The sequence below is a fragment of the Phasianus colchicus genome, chromosome 2, assembly GCF_987193195.1.
Source record: "Phasianus colchicus chromosome 2, bPhaCol1.hap1.1, whole genome shotgun sequence".
Taxonomy (NCBI): domain Eukaryota; kingdom Metazoa; phylum Chordata; class Aves; order Galliformes; family Phasianidae; genus Phasianus; species Phasianus colchicus.
This window is the reverse complement of record NC_143437.1, coordinates 66,695,183-66,716,084: the sequence shown is the minus strand read 5'-3', so window position 1 is coordinate 66,716,084 and position 20,902 is coordinate 66,695,183. Positions and strand designations below refer to the sequence as shown.

The 20,902-nt window shown below is 40.1% G+C and overlaps 1 protein-coding gene and 1 long non-coding RNA gene across 2 annotated transcripts in view; one reads left to right on the top strand and one right to left on the bottom strand.

Moving 5' to 3' along the window:
- Window positions 1–2,312: 2,312 nt before the first annotated feature.
- Window positions 2,313–20,902, top strand: part of LOC116240429 (uncharacterized) — an 85,913-nt gene continuing 67,323 nt past the window's right edge. Inside the window, exons 1-11 of the mRNA XM_090135898.1 lie at window positions 2,313–2,431; window positions 6,601–6,772; window positions 8,120–8,192; window positions 8,566–8,676; window positions 9,323–9,436; window positions 12,224–12,418; window positions 13,045–13,204; window positions 15,450–15,607; window positions 16,595–16,747; window positions 17,069–17,170; window positions 19,256–19,420. Of these exons, the coding sequence (XP_089992024.1) occupies window positions 6,636–6,772; window positions 8,120–8,192; window positions 8,566–8,676; window positions 9,323–9,436; window positions 12,224–12,418; window positions 13,045–13,204; window positions 15,450–15,607; window positions 16,595–16,747; window positions 17,069–17,170; window positions 19,256–19,420 (1,368 nt within the window). The 5' untranslated portion in view covers window positions 2,313–2,431; window positions 6,601–6,635. The remainder of the gene's footprint in view (window positions 2,432–6,600; window positions 6,773–8,119; window positions 8,193–8,565; window positions 8,677–9,322; window positions 9,437–12,223; window positions 12,419–13,044; window positions 13,205–15,449; window positions 15,608–16,594; window positions 16,748–17,068; window positions 17,171–19,255; window positions 19,421–20,902) is intronic.
- LOC149919083 (uncharacterized) lies at window positions 17,233–20,315 on the bottom strand. The gene is made up of 3 exons (XR_016464417.1): window positions 20,049–20,315; window positions 19,099–19,423; window positions 17,233–18,125 (listed from the first exon to the last, which is right to left on the bottom strand). It is a non-coding gene; the product is annotated as an uncharacterized LOC149919083 (long non-coding RNA).

Here is a 20,902-nt window from a genome sequence, read left to right as displayed (position 1 = left end):
TGCACCCTCAGAAAGTTTGCTGACAATACCAGGCTGTGTGGTGCAGACAACGCGCTGGAGGAAAGGGATGCCATCCATAGGGACTTTGACAGACTTGAAAGGAAAAGGACTTGTGAGTGTTCCTTGATAAGAAGCTCAGCATGATAATGTGCTCTTGCAGCACTGAAAGCTGATCTTAACCAGGGCAGCATCAAAAGAAACATGGCCAACAAGTCGAGGGAGGTAATTGTCTCCCCCTGCTCTGTTGTTGTGAGGTCCTACCTGGAGTACTGTGTTCAGCTCTGGGGTCCCCAACATAATAATAAGGATGTGGAGCTGTTGTAGCACACCCAGAGCAGGGCCACAAGAGTGATCAGGGGGCTGGAGCAGCTCACCTATGAAGACAGGCTGAGAGGATTGGGGTTTTTCAACCTGGAGAAGAGAAGGTCCTAGAGAGATCTCAGTGCAATCTTTCTGTACCAAAAGGGAGTCAACAGGAAAGCTGGAGAGGAGTATAGTGATAGGACAATGGGTAAGGGCTTTCACCTAAACGAAGTTAGAGTTAAATTAGATATAAGGAGGAAATTATTTACACAGAGGATGATGAGGCACTAGAATAGGCTACCCGGAGAAGCTGTAGATGCCCAATCCCAGGGAGTGTTCAAGACCAGGCTGGATGAGACTCTGGGCAACCTGTTCTAGTAGAAGGTGTCCCTGCCTCTGGCAGGTGGGTTGTCTGAATGATCTTTAAGGTCTCTTCCAACTTAAACAATTCTGTGATTCTATGATTCTGTGACTTGTGCTAGTGCTTCTGTTGAAAGAAAAACAGTGTTTTTCCTTTTCACTAAATAACAAGATTCAGTCACTGCAGCTGAGGCAGAAAAAGAGGAATTGTTTCTTATTTATATACTTCTTTATGTTACCGTTACTCATAAGATTTATCACCAATGTTAGTATTAGGGAATGCTAGGGGTTGTAAGCACAACCAAAGAGTTATGCAGCTTTGCATGTATAGCCCTCCAGATCAAAAAGCCAACTTTTTCATGATAGCTTCCCATAGTGCATCCTGATGTTTTGATATGTTTGAAGTGGCTTACTAAAAAATTCTGAAGAAGAATAAGCAGACTTAAATAGCTTTCCTTGTGTGTATGAGTAGAAGTTTGCACAGAAATGGACAATAAGCTAATGTGACCCTGGTAGATAATGCATCAATGGGATTAGGACTGGTGATAGTGAATGTGGACATGGAGAAGGGGATAGGAGGATATAAGGAGTATGGGTAGGGAATGAGATGGCAAGGAGAGAGAGATGAGAGAGAGAAGGTTCGTTTGCTTGCCTTTCCAAGAAGCTATAGGTCTGTAAAATTTCTTCTAGCCTCCAGGATGAGGCAGTACTGAAGGGGGTAAGGGGAGAAAAAAGCCTTTAAATTTTTCATAAATGTTCTGCTATGGATCTCAAGTATGAAGAAAATGCAGTAGGCTCTCTCAAGGTAAGAATGAAAACTGGAGATGTGCTCTGTTGTTCAGGGCTTTGAATTAAGGCTAGTAATGATGTATTGTCCTCATGAGAAGTTAAGTCTTCAGATCAGAGTAAGTTTTCTCTGGAACCTGACCAGAAAAAGGATTGTGACAATCTTTGACAGAAGTGTGTGCGAGCTTTACATGGCAGGTTTGGGTATGCTGGTGAGGAGTTTATAGACTCTCAACATTTTTATCAGGACCATGGAAGGTCATGCTGTTCAGCTGATATGCGGGGATGATTTTCCTTCATTTTACACATTCTTTTTTTCTTATGGATTATCTCTGCCTTAGAAAAGAACACTTCGTGCTTAAAAGCACTTAAACATATTCTAAAAAGGGTGCTTTCCTAGTACAGATAGCACTGCTGAGGTAGGCATCTGCATTTCTAGGTGCTGGAATTGCTGATTGTGGAGACAAGAGAAAAATGAGTATCTCTGCTATTAACATTTTCAGACTATGTGTATCCTGCTGCCACAAGATAAGCCTGTACCATTCCCAGAGGTAGTTAAAAAACCTCTGAATCTCTGTCCATGTGAGAGAGCAAGCGAGAAAAGGCCATGGCATGCTTTAAGGAGCCCAAAACATTTTATTTCATCCGGAGGTCCAGCCCGAAATAAAAACCATCAGACATTTGAAAGAGAGAGAAAAATTGCCATTATTTTGCCTCAGTTGCATAAAAATGGGGAGGAGTGAGAGCAAGAAGCACTGCAGGCTTGCATCTGAGGCCATAGCAGCTCCGGTGGCTTGGTGTTGCTATGGGGAGAGTTGGGCCTGCCCGGGCAGGGAGCCCATCAGCCATCAATAAGCTGTGACCTGGCATTTGTGTTGACTATAGAAACCCGGGGAGAGGGAGCCATTTTGTGCTGGATCTGGAGAAGGAGGCCCAAGTTTTTCCTGCTGTGGAGGGCAACAGCTGTGGGACGGTCAGTGAGGTATGGGATGGGTGAGTACTTGATGAAAATACAGTGATGAAAGCATTGAATAGCCAGGCTTCAAATGTACCTGGCTGCCAACAGAGCCCAGAATCTCTTCTCTGTTCCACTTTCTGGGGAGTGAGGGACTGGGGGGAAGGGGAAAACTGCTAAAGCTGCTCCTGTCAGCAGCTGGGCAGGGAAGGGCAGAAGGTCAGCGCGTGCCTTTATTTGTTGGCACATTCACAGTCTGCACAGGCTGAAGCAGTTGTCAACCACATGAGGTAAGTCTTCAAAGTAATCCACAGCAGTAAGTGGTAATGCAGAAACCACGATGATGAAGGGAACCTTGTGCATAAGTGCTGGCACAGCCCAGGTCCCAGGAGGATCAGGTCAACGGGATCTGAACGTTTCCCTTTTTACACTCTAAATAAGTGCTGGCTTTGGACTCCATAAACATATATTTGGAGAAAATGCAGTGGTTAGAGCAGTCTTTTTATAAGAACAGTATGTTTTGGCTTCGTGAGCGCTTGCTGTACTCTTTTACAGATCCTCGTTTTTGATTTATATCTTGAGCGTTCTTGTTTGTCTTCTCAGATGAAGGGTGTATATTCCTTTTCATTTTATAAATGTTTTGAATCTAGCTATAAAGGGCAGCAGATGAAAACACACAGTAATCCCCCCAAAAAGATGAATTGGTTTATTAACTCAAAATCCTGGCTCTTTTTTCCTGAGTTACACAAAACCTGTCACAGTGAGAGTTATCACCGACAACAGGTTTTGTTGGTATTTTAAACTAGGGCCGTATTTTGTGGCTAGACAGTACAGAAATTGGACAAACAATGAAGGTCAAACAGTATAATTAAAAATACAGAGTAGCAAATTGTATCCAGTAATAATTCACTTTCCTTCTGCTAATGAAATACACTAGCACAAATTAATGGCTTGTTACTTAAGCCTGCTGGAAAGACTTTGTCCCAGTACAGAAGGCATTCAGCCTGAAAATTTGTGCATAACAATCTTCTAACCAGCAAACGAGAGGTTGGACATAGCTATAAATCCAGCATGTTCTGGGAATAGAAGCTGGCAAAAACACTCCTCACAAAATATCAGGGCAGGATCTCGCTGGGATTTGGACGGCGGCTGATGTAACAGAGTGCAGATGTTTATGTGGACCGAAAGACGTTCCCAGAATAAGAATATCATACAAACACATGCTGATTTTTACAGCAGAAAAACAAGGAAGTGGGGATAATAAGGCATATGTTCATATTTCTGATGAAGCATTTGTTGTTTTGCTCAACGTGCCTGTACTGGCAAGGCGGCCTCTGCAGGGTCTGCAAGTCGTTTGGGTTGTGGGTCTGGGCCTGACCGAATGTGAAGACCTTTCCTCTGATTTCTAGGGAACTTGTGTTAACTCTCCATGGTGACAGAAGTACTGCATAAGTACAGGGCTGCTGATGGGCTGTGGATCCTATGCGTGACACTGCATGCAAACTTTTGTCTTCCTGCTTTCATGGCAGCCTCTCATGCTTTGGCCTAAGAATGGATCCCCTTTCCAAAACCACTCTCATCTCACTTTCCCATGAAGAGTTGTCTCACTGATCCAAAGCTAGGAGATCAGGATCTCACTGGTCTGTGGTTGAAGAAGAATAATGGAATATTGTCAGACCTTGTGGCTTATTGAGTCCTTTCCTTTATTACCATACACTCTCCAATTTTCTTCACAGACCTAGAGGGTTATATATGAAACAGTTTGTCATACTCAAAGTCTCTTCTCGTACTCATATTTTCTTCTCATACAGTTGTACTTTTATGATGCTCAAGATATATATATCTTTTGTAAGTGTAGTTTATTTATGGCCAGATTTACTATTTTGCCAGAAGTTTTGCTTTATCTGGAGAAGTGGCAATTTATATTCCCACTGCTTCAAGTGGCTTCAGCCAACTCAACCTTATTTCCATTTTCTCTATTGTAGCCCATTCAGAAAAATCTTAACAAAGTAATTCCCATTAGTTTACAGCCATATCTGAATGATCTTCATCTGAATTCTGCTGTCTCCAGAGTGGCTTCATCCCTCTTGCTTCATTCTTTTTTAATAGCTGTAGGAGAGCCTGCTTTTTATTTTTGTTAGCAGTGTTTAGCTTAACTGGTATTTTTTCTTTAGCTCTAGGCTGCCCAGTGCTCTATTTTTATTTTTATTTTTCTTTTTCTGCTTTCATTCTCTGCCTATGCTCAATAACTCAATGGTTGGCTGACCACCCTTGCTTACAAACCCTTCCCCTTTCTTTTATTTTGAGCACAAGTTTTGGTTAGCTTTTTACCATTGATTTAAAGATTCTCTAGCTTCTCTAGTGTTAAAATCTGTAGGGATATTTGTTGAATTTGACTTTTCTAATTATATTTGTTAATTTCTTTAAATCAGTCCCTTTGGATTTTAACACTTCATATGCAGGTCTGCTTTTATTGTTCCGTTATAACCCAGATTATGATCTCTTCTCTAACATTTTCACTGCTTACTTAAAAAGTCACAACTCTCATTTAGGCTCAATGACTGTTTGCAGGCATTTGTAAAGCATGGCAACCTTTATTTTTTAGTACTACTATAGTAAAAATCTTTATCTTCATTCTTTAAATTAAGTAAACCTAATGCAAATAAATTCTCTTTAACTTGTACTGGCTATTCTTAAATATAAATTCATTAAAATACCAGACTATCCTATCACCTTTACCATAAATTCAGTCTTTTCAAAATATCTCACAACCTGCTGCAAAAGAATGATTACTCTTCTGCCTCTTTTATATGTCTTATGTTATTAGTTCAGGCTCTCACCTAGGGAAAACTGTTGTAGTGCACATACTGTTTCCCTCCCATCCATTTTGCCCAGTTTCTTGTCTGGGTTCAGTAAAATCTTGTACTTTGTTTTGTGTCAACACTAACACTTCCTTTCTTGCTCTTTTGTCATCCTGTCCCCTGTTTCTTTGTGTCCTCTTTTATCCTAATTTCTTCTTCTTTCACATGTGAAGCCCAGAGATCTGAACTGTCCAGTTCCTTCCGTGGATTTCTTAGTTTGCAGATCTTATTATCAGGCCAGTCCAGTTGCAAGAGATGAAATTTACCCTAGGTATTAGGAAACCATCAACCAAGGAGGTACAAGGACCAATAAGGTACATGCTACACTTGTGTTTGGCCTCGTGGCTGCCTCTTGTGTTTGTTAAATTAGACATCGTAAGTGTGACTAAGATCAATAGCTATTTTATTTTCAGTGGGTTTTTGTTTCTTTGCTGTTTTTTTTTTGTTGTTGTTGTTGTTTTTGTTTTTTTTTTTTAAGAAAAAGGCAGAAACCATATGCCCACATCTGCCAAACAGATTCTGCAGACCACTGAAAAACTGATGGTAGAGAGCATTGTTCAGAAGCTGGCTACAAGTAATTTACCTCTTCCTCCCCTTTGCTCCCAAGAAAGAAAACTCAAGTCTTTCTGCAAAGATTTGTTTCTTCCTTTAGAGACAACTTTTTTTTTTTTCTAATTGATGATGCACTTGACAGGTGAGCAGAATGACTGTAATTCCAGATGTGAAGAGTGCACATATACTTCAGAAATTCTCACAAATCAAGTGATTTGGATCACAACTGAGTGACTGTAGTAAAAGTGGATTATTTATGGACAGTACAGTTGTCAAAAACTAGCATTTCTTTCGAGTTCTTTAAATTTTGGTCAATCTCAAATAATAGTTTTGAGTGAGAGAAATTGGGAGAACAGATCTTGAGTGTCAGTATATTTTGTTCCTGAAAAAAATTAAAGCAAAAATTTTCAATTATTTTCTTCTAAGAGATTTTATTTGAGACTTCAAATTTCATGTTTGATTACTTAAGCTTTCTAGAGCGTCTCTAACAAACTAAATGAAGAAAGGAGGGGATATCATTTGTTAGCAAAATGCAGGTGGATGGGGTTCTTGAAAAATTTTGGCCCATTATGGTTTCCTCCTGTTTTCCTCAGGCTAGCAGTCAAAATAGGAAAAATCACTTTTACCCTGTTCTGTTCCAGCTATTAAAAGAAAATTCCTCTCATTAAAGGAAATGCTGAATAATTAGCTCTTTAATGAATATTCTATGTATTGTTTATATATACATTATATCTATAGGACTGGGAATTTATGCTATTTACATGTACAGTTCTCCTGGTCCAGAGTTCACAGGTGATTTATTCTTGAGAAGGAGCAAGATGGATGAAGTATACCACATCTCTTCTACTGAGAAGGTCCAGCAGCTGGAAAGAGAACTAGCAGCACAGCTGGCAGAGCTGAAAGCACAAATAGAAGACAATGGGGTACTTCAGGGAACACCAAACAGGGCATACAGGTACTGATAGTTTCTTGGGGAACAAGGGAGAGAGTGAGATTGTAGCAATGCATTGTCCTCTCCTCAATGCAAATGAATGTCATGTGTCTAAATATTCATTTTAGAAGCCCGAAGGCTCCCATGGGAGCCAGGAATAGCAGCTTTTTCATTGTGAGTCTGCCCCAGTGTTGCAGCCAAAATGGAAGAGAATGTGAAAATATAAACTAAATCCCATTTCATGTCATATATTGCAAACAAAATGTTCAATCTCCTTAGCACATCAAGTATTTCCTCCTTATGATGAAGAGGAAGTGGCTTTAAATATTATGCTGGGATGTCTAAACAGAATGGTTGCAAGTAAGACAGCTGCTCTTGCTCTCCTCAGCCATGATGAGATATTAGATGTGACAATGCATCCACGTTTGGCTTCAGGAAAGCTGTAGACCACCTAGAGAATATTTAGAGGAAAACAGAGGTCAAGAAAGTTTGACTAAGACACTTAAGACAAAAAGGAAAGCAGCTGGACTTGTGTCTCCACTCAGTTTTGTCTGGGTTATAAATCTTCAGACATATGGGAGATTTCTGTAAAGATGAGGGGAATAAATTTCTGTTTCCACTTACGAATAGAGCGGAAATCATGGGCTAAAATTCAAACATTCCAAATAGAGTATTAATTAAACACTGATGTCTAGGTGAGGAATTTGCTCCATCCATGATTTGAAGCCTTTAAGAGCAAGACAGATGAACACCTGTAAGCAATAAATATGCTTTTCCTGCCTTAGAGCAGTGGGAGTGCTGGCTAATCACAAAATCTTCCACAGCCCAACATTGTTGTGGTTCTAAACTTTTCCATTTGCACCTGCTGAGTATTTTTTTTTTGGCCAAGATTCAGATGATGTTTTTACTCGTCCAGTTTTCATCTGTGTTTTTAATTTACTTGCATTCATTTTTGTTAATCTAACACAAATTTTGCAGTGTGTACTTGCTATAACTATGTAGATGCGTGAGAATTAGAACAGTTTTCTTCCAGAATTTTTCACAGCTCCTTGTCATGCAGGCATTTGAGGAAGGAAGCTGGCTAAATGATGAAGGATGATTGTCAGGGAACTCTGCTACATCGCTGTGGGCTGTCATGTGTGCCCAGAGAATTGACAAGCATCTAGATGGATTATTGAAAGGCTTTGACTTAAAAATAAATAAATAAAAATTAAAAATATCTTCTAATTAATCCAATCATACTGCTTGAATGTAAGTTTTATGCCATTAAACTTTCTTATTGTTGATCTCGCCATTTGAGTTGTGTTGTGCCTGACCAATATTTCCACCAGTTTGCAGGTAACATCTTGCTGAACCATTTTTTCCTTGCAGTTCTGTTCCAATTCCAAAAGATGCAACTTATTTCAGAAAAGAAAGAGAGAGAATACTGAAGAGAATCTTACAGGTAGGTAGCTAAAGTCTACATTAGCTCAAAAAAATCTCTTTGCTCTTAGAATCATAGAACAGTTTGAGTTGGAAGGCCATATAGTTCAACTCCTCTGCAATGAACAGGGACACCCAGAGCTAGATCAGGCTGCTCAGAGCCTTTACTTCTTTAACCTAAGGCTAAAGAGTCTGTTCCTGTCCCTCTTACAGCCCTTTACCAAGTAATAACTAAAAATTCAAATTGCAGAAATGGATATGTTTTGTGAAATGAAGAACAGTCTGAGCCTGTAGCATTTGTTTATGTGATAAAGCCTAAAAAGCTTCTCTTTATTTAACACTATTTCTTTTCAATGGCCTGAAAAAGATATCTGTTCACCACCCGCTGTTTGCAGGTGGCGGAAGCGAAGCCCCTTGTTATTCAGGCTGATGTCATGCAGAGGGAGTTAGAGAGCTGCTGGAGAAGGGAGTACACAGCAACAACCTTGCCGCTGCTGCTGCACCAGGTGGGTTCGTGCTCGCTGCACAGCTCGGGGAGGGTTCCCCCAGCCTTGCAGGCTGCACTGTGATGTTAAAATAGGAATGGTATGCAGCTCCTGCCTGAATGCAGGCAACGAAAGCGTTGTACTTGCTGTATAAAACACTATGATGTGAAAAATGCTGCTCTTTGCTTTTTTGAAGAATGGGAATCTCAGTCAAATCAGACAGGCTGGAGCAATGTTCTTGTATTCCCCTGATGCTTTTGCTCTATTCTATTACACCTGTGTTGTGGGTTATTTTTATTCCCATTTTTTAAAATAGAGAAATAGTGCTGAAATTTCTACATCCAATGGATGGAATTCTGCCATCTTCCTTAAGTGCTTTCTTCATTCCCATGATAATACTTTTTTCTTCTTCTTCTTTTTTTCTTTTTTTTTCTTCTCACTGGGACAACTTCTACTTCATAGTATAAATGTATACAATATTTATATTATGACTAATAAATATAAAAGCACTGTTTTTTGGTGACTAACTACCTATTCTTTTGGCGTTATTCTCTGATGCCAGTGATGATCTATAAACTGCTTAAGCTTTCTGTGATGCTAAACAGCTGGTGTTGTTGTTGTTTTTTACTAATATGTGGTATGTTGGTTATTTTTGATTTTATTCAAGTTTTTTACAGACAGAATCACTCAGCTAGTCCAGAGTAAATATTTGCACATGCTCAGATGGAAAAGATTTTGCACGCACAGCAGTGTTATTGAGCAGCTTTATCCTCTCTATCAGGTAGGATCCCAAACTCAACATCTAACATATTCAGTAGCTGTTCATGAAAAACTGGATTTTTTCATTGCTAGCAAGAGTTAACAATGGCTTTCTTTTCATCCAAATGAAGAACTACTAACATTAAGGGTAATGTATAAAACTTGGAAATCTTTAGATTTTGTTATCTGTTACAGCAGCATCCATAGCACAGATTAATATGGTTTCAAGCACTGCAGCGCTTATCTGGAATATTACTCCCACCCCTCCTTCCACCTGACAGTACATAATACAATTATATATATATATTAGGCACTTAACTCTATTTAACTCAAGATGCTATGGTTTATTGAACAAATGTGAGCAATTGAAGCCAAGCAGCATCTCAAGTCCAGTTCAGGAAGATAGAAGGTTTTAACTTTTTATCTCTACTTTTTCTGTTCTTATTTGTTGTAAAAGTAGTCTTTTTTTTTTTTTTTTTAGTTCAATATCATCAATATTCCAGAATAAGCACCTTTTTCTGCAAATAAACTGAGTTCTCTTACAGCTGAATATGTTTTTCCCTGTTCAGACATGAATAAATGTCAAGCAGAATAGTTTACATAACTGTCTTGCCACTATTCTTTAGAGTTGAAATTCACACTTGTTGACTGAATCTTCTATTAAATCATCAATTTGTCTGTATTGTCAGTGACTGTATTTTCTATTGGGTATGGTTGTGTCAGCATTTTTCAGTAAAACTTTCACTCTTTAGGTGGTTTGAGTTTTCTAGAGGCCATAATTGCAGGGGATCGTGGTGGTAGAGCTTGGTAACGAAGACAGTAAAGAGATTGACCACTTTCCCACATGAACTTAATGCCAAGAAATAGAACTGCCACTTGCTGTTTGGGAAATGTGTGAGCTGAGACCAGGAGAAAGCTGATTCTCTGATGTAAGCAGGGAAGTGGCAAATGGCTGTGCGTATGGTTATCTGGGCCCTGTCCTGTTAACACTACCATGGTAACTCATGCCATTATTGATAGTTCAGTAGAAGGCAAAATGTTGAGTGGAAGATGACCAAAGTCCATTTCCAGTTCCTGGCCAGTTCCAGATTGACTCTAATCAGCATAGATGAGCATTTAGACGAGTGGTTCCCTAACGGGAAGTTTTCTTACAATGTCAGCAATATGTGCTTCTAAAAAACTGCACTTTTGCTCAGTCTTTTAAAGGAGCAAATTGAGGGAACTAGGCATTTGTATTTGAAAAGTCTTCAAGTAGCGCCTTCTCTGGTACTATTTGAAGAATCTGACTTATTTCATTCTATGACAAGGTGACCCACTTAGTGGATGAGGGTCAGGCTGTCGATGTGGTCTACCTGGACTTCAGTAAGTCCTTTGACACTGTCCCCCATAACATTCTTGTGGAGAAGCTGGCTGCCCATGGTCTGGATGGGTGTACTCTCTGCTGGGTTAAACACTGCCTGGATGGCCGGGCCCAATGAGTTGTGGTCAATGGAGTTGAATCTAGTTGGCAGCCAGTCATGAGCGGTGTCCCCCAAGGCTCAGTACTGGGACTGCTTCTGTTTAACATCTTCATTGATGATCTTGATGAGGGGATTGAGTGCACCCTCAGTAAGTTTGCAGACGACACCAAGCTGGGAGGGAGTATTGATCTGCCAGAGGGGAGGAGGGCACTGCAGAGCGACCTGGACAGACTAGATCGATGGGCCAAGGTTAACGGCATGAGTTTCAATAGGGCCAAGGTTTGGGTCCTGCATTTTGGTCACAGCAACTCCAGGCAACCCTACAGGCTTGGGGAGGTGTGGCTGGAAAGCTGCCTGATGGAAAGGACCTTGGTGTTCTGATGAACAGTCAGCTGAACATGAGCCAGCAGTGTGCCCAGGTGGCCGAGAAGGCCAATGGCATCCTGGCTTGTATCAGGAATGGTGTGGTGAGCAGGACTAGGGAAGTCATCCTGCCCCTGTACTTGGCATTGGTGAGGTCTCACCTTGAATACTGTGTTCAGTTTTGGGCACCTCAGTACAAAAAGGATGTGGAGGTACTGGAGCAGGTCCAGAGAAGGGCAGCGAGGCTAGCGAAGGGCTTGGAAAATCAGCCCTATGAGGAGAGGCTGGGGCTGATTAGTCTGAAGAAGAGGTGGCTGAGGGGAGATCTTATTACTCTCTTCCAGTACCTGAAAGGTGCTTACAGTGAGAGCGGGGTAGGTCTCTTCTCACTGGTGACAGGTGACAAGACGAGGGGAAATGGCCTCAAGTTGTGCCAAGGTAGGTTTAGGTTGGACATTAGGAAACACTTCTTTACAGAAAGGGTGGTTAAACATTGGAATAGGCTCCCCAGGGAGGTGGTTGAGTCACTGTCCCTGGATGTGTTTAAGAGCCATTTGGTGCTCAGAGATATGATTTAGCAGAGGGTTGTTAGAGTTAGGGTACTATGGTTAGGCTGCGGTTGGACTTGATGATCCTTGAGGTCCCTTCCAACCTGAATAATTCTATGATTCTATGATTCTAGTGGATAGGACATGAAAAGATCAATACATGTTCTTCACCGTTATTAATCTGTCTGCATTCACACTGACGTCTGGTTATACTCAGCTGTCTGCTCATGGTCAGTATTAGATGCTCAGAAATATTCACTATTTAAACTGAAAATATTTCCTTTGGAAATATAATTCTTCACCATTTAGGATTCAAATAAACCTTTGAGGCTACTCTCAAACTGAGATTCCTTAAGGAATGCAATGACCTTCTAGCTAATAAGAGAAGAAGATGCATGTGTGCAAAAATGATAGCGTCTCTTCTGTATACCTTAACAGAAGCAAGTTAGTCACATCATGGATGAATACAATGATGCAGTTCAGAGGGCTGCAAGGCTTTCAGTGGCAAAGGAGAACTTCCTGACAGGAAAGAAAAATCCAATGAATGTAGTGACAAAGGAAGATCTGATGATTTACACCCAATGGTTAGTGTGCCACCTACACTCTGTGAAGGGCATTCACCGTTTTCTCCAGGTAAGATGAGCATTTTGAGCAGTAAAATGTAATTATACAACATTCAAACCTTAGTAAACTGAGGAAGATAAAACTCAGTGCAAAATCTAAGGGTTTGATGGTACTAAGCCAAACTGCATACATTTGACTTTCAGTTCTCTTAGCACATTGATTTTGCTGGAAAGGAAATATGTAAATTCAGCTTTGTCATCATTGTAAGTGAAATAATGAATTCCCTGGCTGCAGAGTAGACAGTGCTGGGCTGTGTGGATTTAAGGAGATCCAGAATGAGAAGAAAACTTGATTTTTTTTTTCCATACTTGTTACTGTGGTGATGTTTTGATAGAGCAGAATGTTATGAAAGGGTTGAGTCATTTTGATGAATAGTTTGTAGATTTGAGGATTATTTAAGTATCACGCTGTGAAGACAAATATGAACACATCCTTATTTTATATAGTTGCTTTAATATTTTTATTACATGAGTGCTACAAGTCATTGACAGTGAATGATCTTCTAGATTTATATACAATAGATAATTATGATTTTTTTTCTTTCTTGTGTTTAATTTTATTTTTTATTTTGCAACTGAATAATTGCATGGCTTCTAGCTGACTGAGAATAACAACAAACATGTTTTTAACTCCAGGTTCTCCAGCACTTGCCTGTTTCTCACAAACTGAATGTGGTTGATGAGAAATGTCCTGATGTGATCCAAGACAAATGGGACAAATTAAGGAGTGCCTTTGACAGAAATTCAGATGTTTTTAATACTGATGTGTTTTGCTGTTCAAAATTTTTAAGAAATGGTGAGAAATGATCAGCTTTCTTTTAGAAATCCTACTGATAATGTATTTGTTTATGTATACTCTTCAAGACAGGCCAACAGTACAAATCTGGGAAATGCTGAATGCTGTCTTTGGGTTGTATGCTTGAGAAATGCAGTGTGTGGCTTCTACAGTCAGCAAGAATCCTGGAAACCTGTTGTCCAAATTCCAAGGGGTGCAGCCTTGAATCTGTGGCAGTCACTCCTTTGGCCTTGCTGTGCACTGGGCTGCAGAAACAGGCACTTTAGAAGAATACTTGTGGGATCTGCTCAATAGAGAATTCAGGATGTGTCCTGATTATGCCAAACCCTGAAACTCACCCTTTTAACTTTCTGCAAAAATATTATTCAAAATATTTCAGTGGGTGGCTGGTTTCTGGAGAAACTAAAACAAGAAGAGAAATGTTGTTTCAAGACACATAATGAAGTATCTCCAAAAAAATCTCCTTGTGGTCAGTTTCAAGTTCCCTTTCCTTTTGGAGGGAGGGAGGGAGTGATACTGCTTGTATGGAGTTATCCATGTGAACAGTACTTAAGGCAGCATTCCTGTTGCAGTGTATTTGAATCCAGTAGTTAATTCTGTGCTTTTACAGAGTGGGAATGATGTTGCACTGCAGGATCTCATGGAATGAGCTATGGGAAAATGCAGCCCTGGCTTTTCTTCTGGGGATGAGGCACACTGTTTGCCTCCTTGACCTCACAAAGTGGGCTGATCAGGGTGGAGGAACAAAGAGGGGCTGTGACTTGTCCTCTCCCTTGTCCTCCCCAGTCTGTTCACTGTAAACTTCTACCGCAGAACGTGGGCCTGTAGATCTGTGAGGGCCTAGGAGAGGGAGAGCAACGTTGTAGGGGATGTGATGGAGTGGTGTTTCTTTCATGAGTGGGCTATGAGAGGGAGGGAAAAGGAGAGGGCAGACCTCCAGTGTATATGGTTCTTCTGCACCATTAATTTTGCTGAGGAACAGACAGTTATTGTTATTTAAACAGCAACTCAGAAGTGACTTAGCTCATTTTGATCTTCAGTATCTACTTATCTAATATTTGAGGTACAGTATCATATTACCATCATAAGCTTCATTCATCTCCTATCTGGATCTGAGCTTTGTAGATGAAACATCAGAATGATTAAACAAGACAAGCAAAGCAAAGATGAAGTGAAGCAAAGATGGAACAAAAGAGCAGATGGCCCTTTATTGCTGAAACAATGAGATAATAAATTAGATTACCTGTAGTTCCACTAAACCCCAAGAGTTTTGATGAACTTTAACAAACAGTAGCTTTCCTATTAGTATCTTTGTGTGTATAAGCAGTACTCATCAGTACTGGGTAAAGGAGAATGAACTGGCACTTTTTTGGACTTTCAAAAATATTTGGAAAAAACGTAGCAGATAAAATGCTATTGTTTGTTTTGGCTTGGTGTGAGATGGAAACCAAGGAGTTTGAACAGTGGTCACTTTCTTTGGAGAAAGATAGTGGCACAGGGCAAATGGTAAGATTCTGATTTTAAAAAACAACAATCAATCAAACAAAAAACAAAACTGTGTTAAACATTTTTTTCAAAGAGCTGAATAAAGCTCTTTATGAAAAGATGACAAAACCTACAGGAACACAGTAGTTTTGGCTGCTCAAGAAAGAAGGAATACTGATATTCTTGGCCTGAGCAAGGTTAAGTAGGAGAAAATATTTCAGTTTTTCTAAAAATGGGTGCTATGTTGCAGACAGACTCTTCAACACGTACCTTAAGCTACTCAACCATCCCTAGTACACCCTTGTTTCAGAAGTCTGTGATAGCAGCACCATGCCAGTATCAGGTACTGGAGGAGTGATAACCCTTAAATAGTAATGTACTTGAAGTTCTTATGGCGTGATCTGGGAGCTGTGTGTGTGAGCCCCTGAGCTATTACTCCTTGTTCAAGCAGCAGGATCTGTTAGTTGGCATCCTTTCAAGGCATGCTTTTTTTCCAAGGGCTGTGGAGGTGCCCTGACCTGCAACAGCTGTTAGAATTTAAGGGTCTTGTGGAAGGCCTTTTCCTAAAAGTAAAACAAAAATCCATACAAGTGCAGATTGTTTTTCATTCTCTCTCCTTCTGCTTATTTCTGCTTCTGGATAGAAAAATGAAATTACATCATTGTGTGGATCTTGTGCAAAGCAAGAGGCACTGACAGTACTGCTTTCAGTCATGTTGCTTGAAATGTTGACATTCTCCAGCTGATTATAATTATTACAGAATCTTGCCACAAGGACACTGGATTCATTCTGCCCTGTCACAGCACTGAAATCAAGGAGCTGAGAGCCCAGCTCCAGCTTCTGCTGGCTCACTTTGATATTGACTACAACCTTAAAGATCTCAAGGACCCAGCTGATGAGATGGAGCTCTTTTATTTGGTAACTGAAACGTGCTTCTTGATATTTAAAAACAGAAAGAAATATCTTTGAAAGTATGGAAGAATGTTCCATTTATGTTAAGTCAGTGTTTTGTGTTATGGGAAAAAAGCTTGTGGGAACTTTGGATCTTGACAGAAAGCAGCAGAGAGGCCTGGATTACTCCCATTAGGCCATAGCAAACACCAACAGTTTTGCAGAGTTTATACTTTGTGTTATTGCTTGAGTCTGTACCTTTGCTCTCCCAGCTCAAACTTGTGCCTTTAGCATGCTTTTCTTAAGATTTTCTGTCCATGTGTTGTGCATCCCATCACTGCAGTACTTCCACTAGAGGTCGGCTGCTGCACACCATCACACAGGCATACAGTGAGCAGCTCCTCAGTTCAGTGATTAACAGCAGGAAAATTCTGGTTTTTGTCTATTTCACCAACCACAAGGCAAAATCTCTAAACCTCCGTGTTTTGTTCAGTGACCAAAAGAGATGTATAGCTATGAGACATAAATAACATTGTTTTTAAATACTTGCCTTGTCTTACAAATTGTGGCCTGCAGTAGTGCTGGTGGTACAAGCTTGGTTACATAACCATACACCGGTCTGTCAGTCTGCCATGAACACAACATTTGAAATAACATAGAATATCTTCATTGTAGGCCAGCAGTGGTTTATTAATTTTTGAACAGGCTTTTCAAAGAACATCCTCCTTTTGGCCAATGCTATTCCTAACAGAGCTGATGACAATAGATTTGCCTTTGACTGAAAGACAGCATGATCTGTTGAAAATCTCATCTTCTTTTTAGTGCTTCAGAGTTAACTGCAGGGAGTTTTATTATGTCTGATGGAAAGGGAAAAAACAGGACCAAACTGTCTCCTTTGTCACTTTACTGCTTCAGTTATTTAGTTCAGCTGATAATATGCAGTATTACTTTTTCATACAATTTAATATCCTGCTTGTGAAGTTTATTACACTATCATCTCCTTCTGTGCTACAGGTTGTCCAAAAATTTAGGAGCATCTTCTGCAAACAGCAGACAATGAGAACATTTCCAGTTTATGACACAGAGATTTCTAGATCAGAGAACTGGGGCATGTCAGATCCAACCAGGGCTTTGAAGAAGAGAGCCAACTGGATCCCTTTTATAAAGGTAACTATGAGTAACTCTCCTTTTTCAGTTGTCATAATAAAAAGTCCTAATCAGTCTTCAGGATGTACCAGGATATATTTCAACAACTAAATTCTATAATGTTTCTTTTGACAAACAATTATCACAAAGTGATAATTTTGAACAAATAAGTACCTGCTATACTTCTGCATATTAGTACAGTAAAGAAAGAGTTCCTATACACGTCTGTTAAAAATAAAAAAGTGACTGTATAGCACTTTCATTTCTAAATATTGCTTCTCAAAATGAAAAAAAACATGGAGTGATATTCATACATTTTATGGTTACTTTTCTGTCAAACAGATTAAGCCTAAAGTAGATCCCTGGCAGCAAAAGCTTTTGATAAAAATGAAACAATGGAAAAAAGTGGATAAGATGCTGAACATTCATTCAAAATTTGTAGAGGTAATATAACTTGTTATTTCAAGATATTTTAACTTATTTATTCACTTCCAATGAAACTGAAACGTCTATCAGAAGGCTGCCTCAGGTTTATGTGTCATTTGTATATGCCTGAATTCACCAAAGACCCATTACTAAGGTGCTTGCTATAGAAAGATTTCTTTCTTTCTTTCTCAGTTCAGTGGTTTCCAAAGGCATCTTGAACACTTGCATAAATATTCAAAAGCTCTGAAGTTCACCCAAGTCAGGTTAAAACCAGCCCTGGAATTCATGTGTCAAAGGTGTTAAAGAAACTGCTCAAAATGTGTTTTCTTTTTGTGACCAAGGTTCAGGCCTGTGGTCAAAAGACAAGGAGAGATACTGCACTTTTGAGGCACAAGTCTAGAATTTGTAGGGCACAGGACAAAATGCAGGGTGCGATGGAACCATCAGGTGTACTGTGCAGTCTTATCATATTTTTCCTGTGAAATTTTAGAGGATCTGACGTCTTTATCTGTAAAACAGGTATAACAGTAGCTCTCCATCTCTCAAAGGATGCTTAATACACTTAAGACGGTCAATTACTTCTATAGGACAAGGTCTGTATAAATTTTTTAAGAACACAAAATTGATCTGGTAATCATCTGGTGAGTTTGCTGGCCCTCATTTCCTTGGTGAGCGTGAAGCACCACAAACAGCAAAGACACCAAATAGTTCAGCTTTCAGTTTTACATAGGAACTAGAAAAGAAAGCCCTCCTGAAGATATGAAGCAACCATGCCACTGCATGCCCTCCTCTCAAAGCAGCCACGTTCCTGCCAATTGGAAAGTCCTTGGTGAGGCTGTCTTTTTCCTTGAGTATACAGGCAATGCCAGGTACACCAGAGAAGCCTAAACCATGCTTCCAGTCCATGTGAGGCTGTTCTAGCCCTGCAGTGTCCTCATGCTTCTTGATTTCTTCTTGCTGCCTTCTTCAGGGGCTGCATGGGGATTGTGGGTTGCACAGGGTGGAAATGGGAAATGGGTGTCAAAAAAAACCACAACCAAAACAATATGAAAACAACAAAAACAGGCAGAAGCAAGCAGATCTGGCTCAGTGGGGTTTTGGAGCTACCTCTGTTTTGGAGCAATGGGCTACATGTGGGGATGGTGTCTTCTCTGCTGCCTAGCTGCTCTGTGCTGGACATCCATTGCTTAAGATCTTGTCACTGTCCTGCATCCTCTTTAACTACATGCTTTGTCCACACATGAAGCTGACATCAGTGGAAGTAAGCCAAATGACTACAGATAGTGCTCTGTATGTATTTAGTTTTCCTGGTTCTTGTTCAGTATTTACTTGCAGGGTTCTCCCATGAAGCATCTAAGGGCAATCTATGCTTTTTATTTTTATATATGTAAATTTTGCAGCTGAAAAACTGAAATTGTCTTTAAATATGCCAGTTAATGGAATGTTTTTAATTTTGATGATACTCTCTTAATAAATAAAAAGATTAGGTATTTAATGCAGCTTTTTTTTTTTTTTTTTTTTTTTAATTCAGGACTGCAATAATCTTTCTTTTGTGATCCCTGTTTTCATACCCTTTAACCATGCCAGAAATTTCACAAAGAAACCATTCTTTCATATCTTGCCACAGTATATAATTTCTCTGGAAAACTTGGGCAAAAGCCATCATCACCACTAGAAGAAAGTAATAAGAGCTTTGCAGCTCACTGAGACAATGAAAAATCATTGTTGTTGCCTTTTGCATGTGGCTTGCCCTGAAAATGCTGTATTTTTAGGTTTGGTTAAGAAATATGTGTTCCTCCTTAAGGATGAGGAATAACAGCAAAGGAGAGAGGAATTACCTAGAAGTCCCACCCCTCCATAAAACTCAGTTAGAAAAAAAGTGACTCTATATCCTTTATTATCTTCTTTCCATATGCTAGGACAGACAAGTCTATCCATATTTTTACCTTAGAGAGTGAGCAGCAGACAATTTTCCAAAATTAGGGGAAGCAGTACTGGTTGATGCTCACTGGGTGCTCTGAATTTCTCCTGACTTGCTGACTGGTATGCTGACTTGTTTGCCTTGTGAATCTTTCCTCCGTATTTGATGTGGTTTGTAACAAGGTCTCAGACATGGAGAGGGTGATGGAGGGTCTCCAGGATCACGCAGCAGCCGTGCTCAAACCACATCCTTTGCGGTCAGGTTCTGCCACTTGTTCTCATGCCTCAGGACAGCAGAACTACGATGACATCTGGAAGGAAGTCTACGCCTTCACTGAGAGTCACCAGGTACTTGGAAGAGGAAATGATGAGTAATAGTCAATTAACATGTCTAGAAAGCATTTTCCTGACAGAGGGCTCCTCTAACTGACATCGGAGTCCCCCTTTTTCAAAATTCAGTCTCCTGCTCTTTTTGCTAGACAGGGCCTTCTCATCAACAACGTATATTGTGTTCAAACCATGTACAGGGTACCCCTCTGCCCTGGAGCTCACTAGTGGCTGTGCAGCAGTTGCTGGAGGCTATCCAGCAGCTGAACACCTGTGGATCTGACAGCGGATCTCTGCTTTCTGCAGAGACCTGTTCTCACACCTGCATGGAAGCAAGTTCCTCTTCTCAGGGGGGAAGTGGAATTAGTGGGCATGGCCTTAAGAAGCCTCAGTCACTGCAAGAACAGAAGCTATGAGAGATCTTAAGTTGCAGAGAGAGGAAACAAAAACCCACCAAGTGGCTTGACAGAGTTGCAAAGAAGTAGGACTGACCTACCTCTCTGGTATCTGGGGAGTTTGTCACTGGTCTGCTGAACCTGAAAGTATTCTTTTGATGAAGATGGACTTTGATGACCTATTTCTTTATCACCCTCCTTATTCAGACATCATTCACAGCCTCTGCTTTAAGGAACATAAAAGCATTACGTACTGAACTTCTAATCTCAGATGTTCCCGTATCTGCAGTCAGATGCTTCATTTGGCTTGCCGTGCTGTTGTCAGGCTGCCTGCACCAGTCGGCCTTGCTGGCAAGTTAAGAAAGTGCTGATGAATCTCCTTGCCCCACTGTTCTTTTATTGCATTATTATTTTTATTATTATTTTTAAAGAAGACAGGTCTCAGCTGCTGGAGCTGGATGCAGCCCCAGTGTCACAGCAGCCCACGTCCCTCAATCCTGCTGAAGGCCAGGCTCAGGCAGGGCAATGAGTGATACAAGAGCAGGAGAAAAGCAGCAGATGCACAAAGATATCCCTTTGTACCTCTCTCCTGCTGATGAATCTGCTCCAAGACCGATCCCAACTCTATTTAAAAATAAACCCACATATTTTTGTCAGGAAAAGCTTTCACATGTAAAAACATGCAAATCTTCTTACCTCAGGCTGATTTAAACCCAGGATACAGGAAATATTTGGTTACTTAATGAAAACTTCAGGAAAGAAATGAAAAGTCACTGCATTGTACATCTCCTGTCAAGTGCACTGATTCCACAGTTGGGCTGGGAGAGATCTCTTGCCTTTTGGAAGAGATATGACTGAGCAATGCAATCTCAGCAGCATTAGGTTAATTATAAAATTAATTATAAAATATGCCTAATTTTGAAACTTGTCACAGTGGCATAGCGGTGCTAAACTTAGATCTTCCACAAAAGAGGTATTATTCAAGTCTCAGTGTTTTTAAAATAAATATTTAGCTGTTACCCAAAAAAGTGACGTTGGTCATCTTACTCATTTTCAGACTGCGTTTTCTGTAATACTTTAGTGTGAAAATTTTAACTGCTTAATAATT